Here is a 17388-nt window from a genome sequence, read left to right as displayed (position 1 = left end):
ATGTAGTCCAGCACAAACGGTTTTATGCACTGCAGCGACCAGGGGTGAGCAACCAGTTTGGTGGATGGGATATGCCTGTTTAATGAAGTCATCTTCTGTTCTTGCATCAAAGTTGAATACAACCCTGTGACTTACATAATATCCTTCAATGGTGCACCGCTCACAGCTGCTGTAGGCATTGTGGGACTTGATACATTTTAGGAATGCTCTCGCTGGGGCATCACAAATGAAAGCATTCACTTTTACATTTAATGTTCCATTTTGGAACTCAACCCCATGTTGTTGGAGTGCCCTCAGTTCTGTTAAAAAACTAGACGTGTAATCAGTTTGGCTTTGCAGTTCCACAAAATAGTGCAACGATAAACGGCTCAAACTTTTTCACACTACAAAGAATGGCCAAATTTGTACATTGCACACCATCTACTCTGAAATTTTGCAGTATCTCATTTTCTGTTGAAAAGAAATCGGGATACTGTGAGCACATTTTCAAAAGTCCCGTCTCCACAACGAAGTAGGGGAACTGGCCACCACAAAGATCCCTGACTTCTATTTGAGGTGGATTTCCTAACAGGGTTCTGGCATCTTTTGGCAGCCGGTGGCCATGTTTACGTAACACAAGAGCAGCTCATCAACCGATGTCGCGTTGCCTTATTTTTTACAGCCCACTTTGCCAAATCAGTTCTTCAGGGTTCGTACACCTTTTCCAAATTCAAGCACTTTCAAGGTCCATTTTAAAGCCTTTTTCCACACCTTACACCACTATAAATTACAAACTGTAGGCCTACCAATACATAGTCAGAATTATTATTTAGTGTTTTTTATCATATTAAAAGAGATAATGCTATAAACAGGAAAAAACGTGTTTCGTAATAGCAGAGGGATCAGGTATTTAAGCAAATCACAAGTTTTATTTTTCAAAATGTATCACTAAGTAGATAATGCCTATGATAATGCCCGTTTCAATATATTAATATCCGAATATTGCTTCCCAGATAATATGATTTTCAATCTGTAAAACTGAAGAAATTTCAAGGGCTGAAAATATGAAGATTTGAACAGAAATATTTTACAGGCCTTGGTTTTGGGACACATTCTTGATATAGACGAGCTTTTAACAAAATCTTAGACAGTGCAACAACAACCTGTAATTCAATTTTAACCCAGAAGACTCTGACAGTGCACAGGCACCACAAATGAACGTGCCTGCAAAAACGGAGGCTGCATTTTCAGGACCCCACTTCTAGGACCGCATTTCTAGGACCCTAGGTTTTTAGTGACAACGCCACCTACCGAATTAGAGGACCAACGAAGATGGATGACATTCAGTGTGAGTATCAAATGCGAATAAATTTTTATTTGTTTAACTTTAAAAACAATTGTGATGCATTTCATTGGAAGGTTAACGTTGCCAACGTGCTGGTGATTTGCTAAACAGCCTTGAATGCATAGCCATCATATATTAGCCTCTAATTCTGGAAAATGAATTGTTAGCACGTTCATTTAACGGAATTGTTGCAGAATAAGCCTGTGTTGACTTATTTACAGCACAATAAACTGTAGCATGTTCGTTCTGAAAGCTTGTTAATTACTCATTGTTTTTCCATTTTAATTCAGTTAAAATAATCTTAATGTTTTCACTGTCACGTGCTCACAGTCAGCCTGTTTAACGTTGCCCACAATACATGTTATGTGTACGTCTCTTCATTTTGACATGGTTTTATAAAGTTGTTTGAGACATGACATTTTAATAGTCAGACATATCAGAGAGGCCATTATAATAATTGACTGTTAAAATCCCACGTGTTAGATTGTGTCATTTACTTTATACTGTACTCTATATGAAGTGCTATCAACTACACAGCTCAGGGTAGGCAATATAAAAATAAATTGGTTAAGTACTTAGGCCTTATTTATGTCTATTTATTTATATGAAATTAACTTAAAAATGAAAATTTTTCAAGAAACACATAACAATCCAAGAAGGGAGATCCTTTCCTGATCGGTAGGTAGTGCTGCTGCATACATCACAATGTGTGCTTTCAATCTTATATATATATGGTCAGGAAAAGTCTTGTCAATAATGTTATTTCTATTCAGATTTCTTGCATCTTTCTCTATTATTTTTTTTTTCTCAGTTCAGATGGGCTTTATTGACATGAGTGTTTCTAGAACCTTTGTTCCCACAACATCAAAATCTTTTTTTTTCCAAATCTTTGAACAGTATGCAATAATTGTATTATGAACATTAACTGGTATGAAGATTGATATAATTATTTGTATCATTATCATTACTCTGTGGTAAATAAGATGTTTTAAATATGAAATTTAAAATTAGAGAGTAGAACATGTTCAACTAAATGTTCCTTATTTAATTCACTTCTCTTTCTCTCTCTTAGGAGTCAGTGATGATGTTGTCCATGTGTTTGTCCATCCATTGAAGTTCTGTCTATGTTCACGTCATGATCAAATTTGTTTTTGTGTGTGTTCAAGTTCAGTTGTTATAGCCTACATTATTTTGTAAAATATTTTGTGTGTTCAATTTCAGTTGTTATATATTATTTTGTAAAATATTTTGTGTGTTCAAGTTCAGGTTTTATATATTGTTTTGTAAAATACACAATCTTAAATCCACCCCCAGAGTCATCCTTGTCTTCCCTCTGTACTTGAAAATGTGGTCCATCTAGTGACTGAAAAGACTATAAAATGATTCCTTGTTTATTTTACTTGAGTTATTATATTATGCTACTTAGACCCAATAATTTCTCAACATTGCTAGGAACCTGGTTTAACTGCAATAAAGAAAGTAGTATTTGGGTGTAATAAAACTTGAAAAAAAAAACTCTAATGTAGTTAAAACTGGGTGGAAATACTGCCTTGGTGGCACTTTTTTCAGTCCTACGAAACTAGGGTCCTGGAAACTAGGGTCCTGGAAATCCTGGGACTGCGGTTCTCCGATTCGGTAGGTGGCGCTGTCACAAAAAAACTAGGGTCCTAGAAATGCGGTCCTAGAAGTGGGGTCCTGAAAATGCAGCCTCCGGGACTGCAGGGAGATAATGGATAACGGACGAGATCCAAGGCGGATCGCGGGATTCACGCCAGTGCACAGTGTTAATAAACTGGATGTAATTTAAGTTATGTTGCTTTTATATGAAAATAAATATAATGAACAATACACCCAAAGTAGCCTACTTGTTATTTAATTCCATTCCAAATATGTTTATCAAAAAAAATTCCTTAATACAGACATGTGTGTTTTTATAAAAATTAGGTTACATTGCATTACCACAGAGATCGCACTGTCAGAGAGTTTGGGAATATTCACACATAACGTATAGGTAAGGCAACACATTAAACAGGATATCAGAGTTTTAAAAAGCGAACAATAGCCTACATCACGGTTGTTTAAACCAATGAGCATTAAGCTGTGTCGTCAGCAAGTCGTTTCCCGTCGTGCATTTGATCAGCGCAGTCAGTGAGAGCAACTGCGCGCGACTGCAGAATCCGACACGCCCGGATCATAAACAATCAAAAGGCGCTGTGACCGACACTGACCTAAGTTTTCCCAGAACATGCAATGCACTGTAAGAGTAGCCTATCGTTCACAAGTTTCTGCACTGCCATAACAACAGACAAGTGTATATTATTATGTCACGGACGTGTCGGATTTTTCGGTTCGCGTACCTACCCAAAGTGATAAGATAAAATAAAAATTCTGCATCAAAATTTGTAGACAAGTAGTTTGTTTAGGCATGGTTTGTAAGGAATTACAAACCTGCGCACATATATTCAAACGCACATAACTATAGAATCAATTCTTAATGCGCATGTGAACGCCATCAGCGTCTATCACAGGTTCACGTTTAAAGTCTGTTTAGAGAGAACGGTGTCGTCTTAGCGGCCCCTAATTTAATAACAAATGATCATTTAGACGGAAGTGAATCAATCAAAACTAACTTTAGCTGGAAAAAACATTTTTCAAGAGCCACTATAAAACCAAACCAATCGTTACCTTAAATTATATGTTTATCTCTGTAAAGCTGCTTTGAAACAATCTACATTGTTAAAAGCGCTATCTAAATGAGGATGACTTGACTTGACGTAAACTATGAGCATACAACGCTACTATTATCCTACTTTAAACTCATGTCCCAATCACACTTAATTCACCCTACGTTACATAGCCTATATTTTACTTTATTTATTTAATTTTTGCTCCAACAACAATACCCGAGCCAACAACTTTTAACTTTTCTAACGACTGCAATTAGCCTGCTTTTCAATTTTACGTCAATATTTTATTATAGGTTTAATATGTTTTGTTCTGGCAAACTTTTTTGGCTGAAGTAGGCTACTGCCCGTATTTTGGGGAAATGGCAACATTCCCCTCATGCTCCGGGTTCAGCACAAGTTGAGATCAATCGAATTTGTGGCATGATGATGATTACCATAACAATTCATTTCTACGTGTCCCTCCTCGTCTTAAAAAAGAAGCAAAAATCTGCGTTACAGTGACACACTCACACTGGAAGTAAACTGGACCAAATAGGCTACAAAACAATATATGCGTGTTTGTTAACAGGATTTTAGCGTGGAAAAATCGCTAACTTCTTGTTTGACGAATAGCCTACACGAGCTGTGTAATTTGACAATTTGACAATTTATTTACCATTGTAATTACAACACAATAAACACAGCTTATGTATGTAAGACCTTTAATGAAATACAAGCAGATCTGCTTTTATATCATCCAAAAAGCAACCTCGATTTGTGCTCCCCTTTTCCTCCAAACAAAAAACCACAACGACGGAAGATTGAACACTGAATATTCAACGCAATCTCACAGCAATTCGTAAGGTAGCTATTAGCTGATCCAGTAGTTTCTTCATTATCTATCACTATTTCAGGTTTTGGAGTCTTTAATAATGTGTGTGTGTGTGTGTGTGTGTGTGTGTGTGTGTGTGTGTGTGTGTGTGTGTGTGTGTGTGTGTGTGTGTGTGTGTGTGTGTGTGTGTGTGTGTGTGTTAGTGTGTGTGTGTGTAGGCTATAATTCATAATAGGCTACATAGTCCTATGTATTTTTGATTCCGATGTTTTATGGCTTTTATAGTTTTAACAGGTTGGCAATGTTTGTGTTATATAGCCTAAAAAGCTGAGTATGTGTCCACAGCTAAATATTTTTGTATGGTAGCCTGCATATATTTGTAGGCCTACTATTACTACTAGTATAGCCTACTGTATGACAATAACGTAGCCTACTTCAGAATTAGTTCATATCTACTTGCACGCTGAAAATTTCCTTATAGCCTACATTTCATTAATTTTTTGTTTGTTTTATTTTTAAAGAGAGATCATACAATTTTTAACATAAATGTTTCAATTTCCTGCATGTACCGGATTTAGTCAAAGGCTAATTTTCTTCCACAATCATAAAAGTCACTAACATACATGATAAAATAACACAAGCAACTCAAACGGAAAGCAGAAGCTGGGTAACGTCGTTCCTGGTGGCGATCTATTCTCTTAATATTCAGAAATAACGCACATTGGGTAAAACTACACGTCGAATTTAAGATAACCTATTTACTGTCATTTCGTTTGAAGGATAATTTTTATGAAGGGGATGTAGCCTAATATATTTGTAACTGTTCTCTGTATACTTAAAATATGATCATAAGGGTGCAATGATTATAATTCTATTTTTTAAATGTCAATATAAATTAATTTGTATAGCTACATAAATTAAAGAAAGCAAATCTGCAGACTACAGTATGAGATTTTGATTGCATTCATATACTAAGACTTTTAAGAAAAGTGGTCGTCCAGGATAGAAAGAAGGCGCAACATTCTTGGCTGTTTGGTGACAAATTTACAGCTATGTAATAAAAGTTTACGACTCAGCCAAGGAATGGATTGGCTGTGCTCAGTCACATGGTGTCCTCTCCATGATAATATACTTTATACTCTGCCCCGAACATTCGTTCCCCATCAGGATGAACAACTTACAACTGCAACTACGGTAATATTTTAGTTGACAGTCGTTTCTCCTCTCCCTGCATCTGCTCTTCATATGTAAATAGTTTTAGTTTTGAAAGAAGTCGAGAGCTTTGCCTTTGCACTACAGGAAACAGGAATGGATTTTCATCAGATGTGGATTTATTTCCTCATTATTTGAGAAGATGCTTGTTAATAAGCGCTCTCTCTCTCTCTCTCTCTCTCTCTCTCTCTCTCTCCTCGCGAGCTCTCGGCGGATCCGTCACGAGCGTCACAAGAAACGCGTGTTGAGCGTCGGTGAGTTTCTGCGCTTAACTTGCAAACACTTGCAAACACACTTTTAATATAAGTAAACACCGCTTTATATAGCCCTGAGTCTCTTTGACACTATAAAAAAAGAGAATTTAGTTTTTTATAGAAAAAATTTATATTTGAAATATATTTTAATTTTAGAACACTAAAAGACATCAGAATGAGAAGTAGCCTATAGTAACTTCTCTTTGTATACATTTCTGGCGGCAGCACTGCCATCTAGTGTTCATTAATGTATGATTCGTCATCAGCGTTTCTCTCCATTAATAATGTACGATACAATGTGCAAAAAATAAATGTGCGGGGAAAAAAACATCAGTTGGGTCATTTAAGAAAGCTGAAACTGTCATAACCTGCCAACAAAATTGGATAAGACAAACGACATAATATGGACAAAAAAATAGTAGGCCTACCTATATAAGTATATGGGCTACACTTGTTAAAAAAGCACCCATTGATCCAAAATAGAGATATCATAGGCTTCAAATACTAATGTTTGAATATAGCCAAGAAGAATTCCATGAATTTTAGAGAATTGTCTTTTTCTTAAAAAAAATTTAATAATAATAAAAAAGCTGAAGTAGGCTAAGTCTTGTAACTCTTGGAAATAAATAAATGAAAAAATAGGCATAATTAAATAAATGCATCAATAAAAAAAATCCTAGCAATAGAATTCTAAGAAACAGACACAATATAAATGTAAATGTAAGTGTGTGAAATTATACATTTTAAAGTATATAACTTAATATAGTATATAGCTAATATAACTTTTAAATAGCACCATCTGTGAATGAAGACACATGTACACATTTTGAAGAAAAACTGCATTATTTGCAGGCCTCCAGGCATTCATTTCAAAGGTCAAAAGGTCATCTGAAGGAAGCAGTGTGATAGATTCACTATTTGCTATGTCATCGGTACCTCCAAACTATTTAGGTGTTTTGGACTAAATAAAATTAGTTTGAAGTTATATATTAACTAATAATTAGTATAAACTAAAACATTATTAATTTTGTAATTTTAGGCCTATTATCTAACACATTTATTTTTCTGTTTTAAAAATGTTTAACTCTGTCATCATAGTATTATAATTCTCCTTCTTCTTATTATTATCAGTTGTTGTTTTCCTTATTCCTGTTACTTAAAGGGACACTATGTAGTTTTTCAACCTTCATACCCTTGAGATGGTACATCGACTTACAATAGGTTGAATGACACGTCTACCGTAGCCTGACAGTGTCTGTATTGTTTTTACTGGCACTATGTAACAAAAAGCACAAAAAGAACTACAAAATTCGACTCCTTTACGGCATACGTCACTTCCCCCACTTCCTCAAATTCTGACGTGAGAGCCCAACTAGCGTTTGATACCCGTCTGTATGTTGTTGTCATGGCTGAAGCAACAACTAAAAGGAAAGAGGCAAAGGTTTTGTCAGAGGAGACTAAAAGAAGAAAAAGGGAGAGTGACAAATTAAAAGGCCGATCGAGGATCACTATTGGAGCGAGAGCAAGACAGTTTGAAGACGGTGAGAGTGCGCGCGCGCGACACCGGCTCTCACTCTCTCTCTATGCTCGTCCTTTCAGTAACATGTTGTAACCATAGACTGTAAAAAAAGATGGACGACGCCGCTTCGCTCTCTTCCATTGGCGAGAAGTGAAGCCGCCATTGTCCCGATATGGCGCTGACATCTTGGGACCTGAGTCTGCGCAGTTGCGATTTCGGGACCAGACATGCGCAGTAGTGAGCAGGAAGTAAAGCCGCGATATCAACATCCCGCCCTCACTCTCGCTTAATCAACCGCAAGCACGCGCCTCTGCTGCAGAACAAACCATTATGTCGGTGTGAAATAATTAATTATATAAATTTAGGTATTAAATTTAAAGCTCCAATCTCCTCAGTCCTCCAAAGATCCCGAAAAAAAAGTCCGTTGTTGCTTCAGTGACTACTTTGCTCAGAGAACCTGTCAATCACAGCTGTCAATCATGTAAGCCACAGCGCCGTTTTTATAGCATCAAATAACTAACTAAAAACAAACTTATTTTTTAAAACAAACACTTGAAATTACATCAGTGTGATGAAAACTACAGTAAATGACAGAAACTATCTTTGTTAAAAAGATATGTGAAGTGTAATTTAATTGTTTAGTTGGTCTCACGTCCCATTAAATAACATGGGGAGGCGGGGTTTATGAGCTATACCAGGACCGGTCACCGGGGGGCGATCGAGACGTTTTGGCTTCACTTTTCAGGGCTTGTGCGGCACGCTTGGTTGTAAACCTGTCACAAGCGCAGCAGTCAGTCATCCATAAAGTGTTTATAAATGTATAAATAAATCAGGGAGTCAAGGAGTCATGACTACCGCGCGAAATGTAAAAGGCTGAATAACATGGCTGGCCATGTTACGGAATCTATCTGGTCCTCCATTTATCTTCATGAATCAAGTCATGCTAGTAGAGTAGCGAATTATAAATCTGGTAGCTAGTAACGTTAAACACGAACATGCTAGTTTATGATGGTTATAATAAATAATCTTTCAGGTTAACTATCCTAATGTCTGCAGGCTGATAGTCATGTTTGTTTATTTATTTTTCTGGTGAAAGTGTCTTGCCTCAGGCTATAATGCAAATCGATTTTTAAAATTGCTATAATCATAACGGGCATTGTTACGAAATAATGCGACGTACATGTAACTTTATTGATGTCATCTGGCATTTTGTAATGTTTACATTACACTCAGAAAACACACATTTAATTATACAGTAGGCCTAGGCTATAGGCTATTTACTTGTAATTTAGCTGCAATCATGTAGCCATCAGAGACGCTCTGCGTGAGTTGTAGGCTATTTACGACACTAACGTTAAATACAAGTACTCCACAGCGACTCATGGGGGCGCTGTTTGACAAAAACGGAATTCCTGCATAGTGTGCCTTTAATTTATGTCGTGTTATGCAAATAGCATTAGCCATGTTGTAATTAACACACTTATTATGTATTTATAGCATGTTGTTTTTTCAAACCAATTTAACTTATGCTAAACGCTTTTTTTCTTTCAGGAAACAGAAGCTTAACAGAAGTTAGGGCCTATAGACTTCATTTCGCTATCAATGATCGCAACTGAACACACTCAGTGCTACAACTTACTAGCATTGGGAGAATTATCCAGTCTTTACACAATTGTTTCCAACTCTAGTCCTGGCGTAGGGATAGGCTATATGGATATACCTCTAATAATGCAGCTTTTATGTCTCCTTAATAAACTTATCACCTCCTTAGAGACTCCAAAACCTGAAATAGTGTCAGATAAAGAAGAAACTAATAGCCACCTCGTAAAATAGGAATTGATGTGAGATTGCGTTATTTAGTGTTTAATACAAAATATATCTACTTTATATCTATTTTACTTTTACTTTTTTTTTTAAACAAGATTTACGGAATTCATATTTTCGAAGCAATAGGCCTGTTAACAACGACAGCATTTGGACCGTTGTAAAGGCCAGCCAAGCCGAAAAGAACTGTAATAAAACACAAATCCACTCCACAACATGTAATTTTCTTTAATTCCAATTTACTTTGCACATTGAGAGACAGTGAGAAATGTTGTGAAATATTGCTGTTTGAGTTATAGGCCTAGGCTATCTGTTGCCATGATTTCAATTTTAATCATTATAAGCAACATAAAATGAATGTAGCCTATAATACTTATTTTGCAAACACAAAGCGGTCACTCGAAATCATTATGAATATTGCCAACATCAGCGAAAAATATTCTGGAAAAACAATACGTTTCTTCATGTCCGATTAGTAATGCTTGTGTCAGCCCCTATTTAGCCTGTATTTTTTGTAGGCCTATTAATATTTCTTATTATATATATTAATATGTTTGTTTAAGATTCCATGTTAGTTTACGCCCTGTTGTGAGTAGGCCTGTTTCTTAAATATTACAGAAAAATATCAATAATTATTTCTGCTTCTTCCCTATTCGTTTGTTTAACATAACGTAATTTAAAAGGAAGTTTAATTTGCTCTTGTTACGCTTTGAGAATATCATTGTAATAACAACCACAGTAAAAAGTAGTAACAGTTGATAATTTAAAATTATGTAAAATCAGAAATGTTTCTTAAATTATAGGACATGATCTTACTCAAGATCATTTCCGTGTAAGAAAACAGCGCATAGCTGCTAAAGCCAATAAAGCATGTCTTTTGTCTGCTTGTACGACTTTCATTGTAGCCTAACAGGCGTTACGGAATTCTGCAATAAAACCATAAAACACCCCCTCTTTTAAACAACGGGTAAAACAGCAATTCATTAAAGCGAAAATACAATGTACATCTTCACCTGCTAGTGGATTCAGTAACTCGTTTGGGCAATTTTGGTTTAGGGCCTAAAAATATGGTCAGAGATGTAAAAAATAAACTTTTAATTTAAATTAGATGATTAATGGAACGCGTTAATTTTCCATGTAAATAGCATATCCATTTGAGCAAGAGGAATAAGATACATGCCGACTTAAACCGATAAAATCTTAAGTTTGTTTATATTTGTTTAATGAGCATATAGGCTAATAGGCTAATCCATTTTACTATTACATTTGGATTGCGAAAGTAACTGAAATAGTTAGGCTAATTGTAAATTTTCCTAACGCATCACTCAAGAAAAACAGTTATAGGCTAAATCGACACTATGGTTCAAAACGAATAAATGTCATATACATAAATACTGTTTCTTTCTGTTCCATCACTATTTCAAATGTAATAGCTTACCTTATCATTTAAGTAATTTAAAAAAATACAGAAACACAATAAAATGAATAACAATCACAGCTTGCACTCCTTACCTCGTTAAGCGTCTGGGGGAAATAATGTTAATCGATTTGTTTCAACCAAACCATGAAGCGAGGGCTATTCACTAATTACGTAATTTTATTACTTAACCTTAATCTTATTTATCCTATAGGGGCTGAGGCTTGTGGACATAATTCTGTATTACAGGACATTACTTTGACGAGCCAGAAAAAAGATATAGCCTATAGGCCTACCAATGATTTATACAGATAAGCCGTCCTCAAATTACTTACGAAATGTGTGTGTGTGTGTGTGTGTGTGTGTGTGTGTGTGTGTGTGTGTGTGTGTGTGTGTGTGTGTGTGTGTGTGTGTGTGTGTGTTTGAGAGAGAGAGAGAGAGAGATTGGAAGGGAGGGAGAGAGAGAAAGCTAGAGAGAAAAGAGAGAATCAATAATCAAATATCTCAATAAAAGGGTTGTGCGTGCGTTATGTTGCCTTCCTACGCTGTTGTAACAGGGCAAAGACAAGATATTCGTACTTTTATTGTTGCTTCCTGTATTTATTTATTTATATATTATCGGAGTGGTCAGCTGATATTGTCATCTTGTCAATCTTATAGCGAAGATTTTGGATGAGTGCACATTCTCTGCTGGGGTTCTGAAATAAATTATAAAGTTATCAAAAAAAAGACTTGAAATAAGATATAGGTGTAAAGGGATAAAGAGTGCGTGAGAGAAAAAGGAGAAGGGAGTGAAAGAAAAAGTGGCGTTTAAAGGAAAGAAGGTATGAATTCCTATTTTACGAACCCGCCGCTCTCGTGCCATTTAAACAGTGGTCAAGAAGTTCTGTCCAATGTTACCCTGAGCTCGACAAACTATGACCCGGCCCGACACTTCTCTCCATATGGCGCAGCCGTGGCCCAAAACCGGATATACGCAAATCCGTTCTATTCGCCGCAAGAAAACGTGATGTTCGGGCCAAGCCGAGGACCGTACGAGTACGGGTCAAATGTGTTCTACCAGGACAAGGATGTGCATCCTAGTTGCAGGCAAAGCCTTGGGCAAACACAGGGTTCATTGGCCCAGGATTACGCTTCAGACCCAGGCAAGACTGCGTCTCAGGAACCGAAAGGAAATATTCAAATATATCCATGGATGCAGCGGATGAACTCGCACAGTGGTGAGTAGCCTATAGACACAAAAGAGATAGACCTATAGGCTATAGTATTTAGTACAGGGTAGACCTGTTTGTTTTTACGACTGGAAACCAACGTTTTATGACCCCATAAAGCATTGAAGAAACTGTTTGTTGTCCTGCGATAAACGCTGGTCAGAGAAAATCCAACACGCTTTACCACTAACCAAATCTATTCAGTAGCCTACAAAGATAATGCATAAACGGTAAGAATTAGGCAGAGAATGTTAAAATATCTAATTAGTATAAAAGGGAAAGTGAACTTATATGTAGTTTGATGCATAGTCTGTAATGCTCTTTGAATCTATATTAGCCAGCCTATTTTCGAAGATGTGCAATATTTGGAGCCTTTTCTTCTGACTTTAACCAAATAATCTCTTTCATAACAGGAGTTGGCTATGGGTCCGACAGACGGCGAGGTCGCCAAATCTATTCGCGATACCAAACTTTAGAACTAGAGAAGGAATTCCATTACAATCGTTATTTGACGAGACGCAGAAGAATTGAGATTGCCAATGCCTTGTGCCTGTCGGAACGCCAGATTAAGATTTGGTTTCAGAACCGCCGGATGAAGTGGAAGAAGGAGAGCAATAATCTCACACCGGTCCTCAGTGACAGTGGCTCGGCAGGAGCTGGCCAGGACACGGACAAAGAAGAAGCAGGGGAAACATCCAAGAAAAACGAGCATAACTGACGGCCTTACTGCCTTATTAAAGGGTCTACAACATTCAGTGTGAAATAATGTTGCTACATGATATAGGCTACCAGTCGAACTTTCATAATGTGCACAATTTATTAACACCAAAAACTGTTACATTTCAATTAGTCGGGGAACGTTTTCCTCTCCATTTACTCTTTCCCCAAAATTGTGGAAACCTGTTTAATTCCAGAAATACACGATGGATGGCTATTATGAATCAAAGAAAGCACTGGACAGAAAGCTGCAAACATTTTTATCTTCAGTGTATATTGATTTACTCCTGTTGGGATATTATTTTTTTTTTTTTAAAGCATCTTTTTATTTTGATATCTTGGGTGATGGAAAGTGCATAAGGGACTGTGGATGCAGATATTGCTCAAACACATTAAGTAAATTCCAAATATTAGGCTACAATCATTTTTTATAATTAATTATCGTGTATTACAACACACTGTAAAATCGATAATGGCAAGTACATTGTAAATGTTTGTAAATATATGAGATTCAGATTTGTGTAGCTTTCCTTAAAATGTTCTGTTTTGTGCTTTTCTTTACTTTGTGCTACGTTCTGTATTAACCAAACGGTGTAAGTATTCTCTGATAATTTTTCAAAATTTGGATATTAGTTAAAAAGCGATATGAATTCAATGTTTGAAAATCACGCAAAATTCAATAAAGTTGTAATGAATGTAAAGATACCTGATTTCCTGTTAATTATTAAATGTATCAAGTCGTGTGCGCAACTTTGAAACATTAAATGACAACAGAAAGCAACCCTTAAATAACAAGGTGAGATTGGCATCGAGATGTAGCCTATACTGCCTTAATCCTACTGAGATGATGTTAAAAAAACATTTCTCCCAATTATCTTGGAAAATAAAACTTTTAATGATGTAACACATGGGCCAACATGCCCATGTCCACTCATGACTACGCTTTAAAAACTTTTGGTTAATTTAGAAGTTTAAATCTGCCAAACCGAGAGATTTTCATCCTGTGTTGAAAGTAGTGGTGTAAACTCAAGAAAACAGATGCACACATGAATAGCATAAAGTTTAGTTTACAACATGCAGAATGATTGAAGGCAATAAAATAATCACAAGACAGGACGAATATTTAATATGTAACGTTAGTTTTACTTTAGCCTATACCTTTTATCTACACAATCCCATTGAAACACGATGCAACATCGTCCCGTTACATATAAGGAATGTTTTGCTGTGGGTTTTGTGAAGATACTAAGGCTCAGATACTTAATTAAATACTGAACAAATTATTTTTTATACGTTTGACATCTCTTTAGCCTATTTAACGAAATAAACTCATGTCAAAGGTACCACGAAATAATTGTGAAATTACAGTAAGATGCAGTAGGATATTTTATTGTCTTTGTGTGCTTTTGGTCTGACAGTTGCGCTGCTAGTGCTGCTGATGAACTGTTTAAATAACCTAAATGCTTAAGAAACTGTTTTTGAAGTTATGAAATGAGGGCTCTGTTAACTACAGCTGCATGTCTTTTCCATTTCCCCTCATAATATTTCTGAAGGTGAAGGAAAAAATAATAGTGTAAAGTAGCCTATAGGCTAATTGTAATTTCCAATTTTGATGCCGAAAAATGGCTTGTCAATGCCGTGACCGTCCTAAACTCCTCAACATCTTACCATAAACTCCTGATTCAACCTATTTTATGACTAGATCGAGAGATCAAGATTGAAAACCTCAAAGCAAAACAAAGAACCCAAATCATAGGCTAAATAATGAGGCTACACATTCTTATGAGAAAACTTTTCAATTTAGTATGTTGTAAAAAATCTTTTTTTTTAAATTCGTTGTTCAAGTAATCTCATAGCCTACTTTAGGCGCCTGATTTCGCTGTTCACATCAGATCACTGCCTCAATTTGCAGGATTATCAGCACTGGTCTTCTGGACCCATCATCATCGCATCGACAGGTCAGGTGTTGGGTAGTCAGCACTTATTCTTCGATAGCAAGTGAAGCCTGATAATTCCCCATGGCCATCTAATTCCGATTTTATCATCCTAAACCCCGGAAACAAATGATACGGACAACATCTGAGGATTCGTGGGAGATAGAAGAAACCGCCGCCGAGAACAAACCTGTCCAGCCTGTGGGAAATAGTTGTGAGCCAAATCGGACCATGCAGAAACGAGCCTTGGATGAGTAAACTTCACATGAGACACGGTAAGATTGCCACTGTTGCTTTTTCACTTTCTCTGCTACATATGTTCGTTGTCGTTTTTATCTTTCCAGTCTCTTTAGTTCATTCATTGTTTTCTTAAGTTTTATAGACCTTATTCGGACATAGTAAAACTAGCGGTAGTAAATTTTATAACAGTCATCAGTTGCTCGTAAAACTGTCCGCTAACGCTAAATTTATGAAGGTAGGCTATAATTAAATAATTAAACTTTTCAAAACACGGACATGCAATGATAGGCTACATGATTTAACATCGTTATTATATAGCCTAAATATGCCAACATTAATATTTTATATTATAGTTATATTATACAGTACATAGGCCAGCCTATCTGTGTAGACTATTTAGTGTTTTTAAAGCACTTCTACAACCTTATTTGATTTGACAAAGGACTTATTACAACCATAGGCTAGCTAGGCTAAATGGCAGGCTAATAAGCTATAAGGCTAAATATTTTATTCACCAGAATAGCACTTAGTTAAAAAAAAAAAAGTAAGGCAGCCTGTTGCATGTGTTCTCATATCCTAGGTTCCTAAAGAACTGAAGATATTAGCGCATTATTCTGTGATTTATAGGCTATTAGGCGCTAGGCCTACTGTAGGCTATGTGAAGTTTAATACCATTCCAAACAATTTGAACTTATTGTGATTTCAAACCAGATTCTGATGGAAAATGATTGAGACGATAGCAGCTACCAAACACAGGAACTGGAGCAAGAATTTAATTTTAACCGATTCTCTACTGATCAGAATCTGGTTTCAGAATGGAAGGAGATAGATTTCAAGTTAGAAATTATGGAGCAAAAATTACGACAATATAAATCTACAGCTGGAAACTGATTTCCCTTCATATTAATGCGACGTTGTTATGTGGTGTAGCCTAATATATGGCTACCGCACTGCCTTTAGCAAGGATTTCCTAATATTTTTCCTAATAACTTTGCTGTCTCCCTCGCTTATTAGAAATTAAAAATATTATAATATTTACATGTATATAAAATATTATAGGCTTATGCAGTTTGTTCGTTATAGTGGAATGAGTAAGACCATGATGCCTATCGCACAGCTGTTATTTTAAATAGTCTATTCACCGTAAGCCTGCATTTTCTACATTTTCTCTCAGGAAATCCCCAAGGGTCTCCAGTAGCCTACAATAGGCTATCCGTCCTTTAAAAATATGTTGTTTATGTTTTCTGTTATTTCATCACAATTTGAATATTTGAATGTTTTTTCACGCTATAGGCCTACTAGAATCAATGTTAAGTTGTTCGATCACAGTTCACGGCATGTTTGGGCTGTAGATAGGCCTATAGGGTTAGGCTACGGCATACAATTAATTTATATTAACCATCTAGTTAATAGCGATTAAAACACCAAGGAAAATAACCTTCAATTGCGATTTTATTTAAAAACAGCCATATTCCCGCCAACAAACTACAACTTTTGTGAAGTATATGGCCTCTGCATGGCATTTATAACAATAAATCAATAATGGGTGCTTTGTGTCAGATAGCTTTAACACTGTTTTACATTCACTTGAGCGAGATAGAGCTAATGTGTGTTCAACTTCAATTTCATGGCTTCTTTTACTTTTTTTATTAAACAAAAATTTGTTGGGCATTGGCCATACCCTCTTAAAATGAATCAAAATTGATTGCATATAGCTTATCTCGCCGATTATTAGAGGCGCAGTCCAAGTCGAACAACTTTTGATTTGTGACTGATGATGTTGTAGCCTATTAATTAGGCTAAATTAAATAATAAATTAAAATAAATAAATCAAAATATAAAATAATGCTGCGATGGATAGGATAATGCATCCGTTCAGGCCTACATAACGCCCGTTTCAAGACAACTGGTTTGGGAAATAAACTGAGGGTGGATGGATAGATTTTTGTATATTTGTACATTTGTACAAACCCAACCTTGCACGTGTGCTCTTCTTTAGCTTAATCTTCATTTAGCAAATTAACAATGATAAAAAATGCACCCTTATGTTACTTTTTGGGCGTAAATTATACTCTGTGATATCGCTTGTCTGAGGTGTTTTCTGCGGTTTTCAAGAGGAGCATCTGCTGTAATCGGGATCATTGTCGGGCTCCACTTTTGTTTTACAGTACAGACTTGTAAAACTTTATTGCTTTAACAAGTCATAAAACTTTATGGCTTTCTTCTTCACATCTAAAA

The 17388-nt window shown here is 36.1% G+C and overlaps 1 protein-coding gene across 1 annotated transcript in view; it reads left to right on the top strand.

The window, feature by feature from the left end:
• The window catches only part of hoxc6b (homeobox C6b), a 357188-nt gene extending 343758 nt beyond the window's left edge, over nucleotides 1-13430 (top strand). Inside the window, exons 2-3 of the mRNA XM_077204505.1 lie at nucleotides 11779-12268; nucleotides 12673-13430. Of these exons, the coding sequence (XP_077060620.1) occupies nucleotides 11875-12268; nucleotides 12673-12977 (699 nt within the window). The 5' untranslated portion in view covers nucleotides 11779-11874 and the 3' untranslated portion in view covers nucleotides 12978-13430. The remainder of the gene's footprint in view (nucleotides 1-11778; nucleotides 12269-12672) is intronic.
• Nucleotides 13431-17388: the final 3958 nt, after the last annotated feature.

The sequence above is a fragment of the Siphateles boraxobius genome, unplaced genomic scaffold (genome assembly GCF_051911475.1).
Source record: "Siphateles boraxobius isolate OS27281-9 unplaced genomic scaffold, OSU_SipBor_1 5, whole genome shotgun sequence".
NCBI classification, from domain to species: Eukaryota; Metazoa; Chordata; class Actinopteri; order Cypriniformes; family Leuciscidae; genus Siphateles; species Siphateles boraxobius.
The sequence above is the reverse complement of the archived record's forward strand: the minus strand, read 5'-3'. Positions and strand labels throughout refer to the sequence as shown.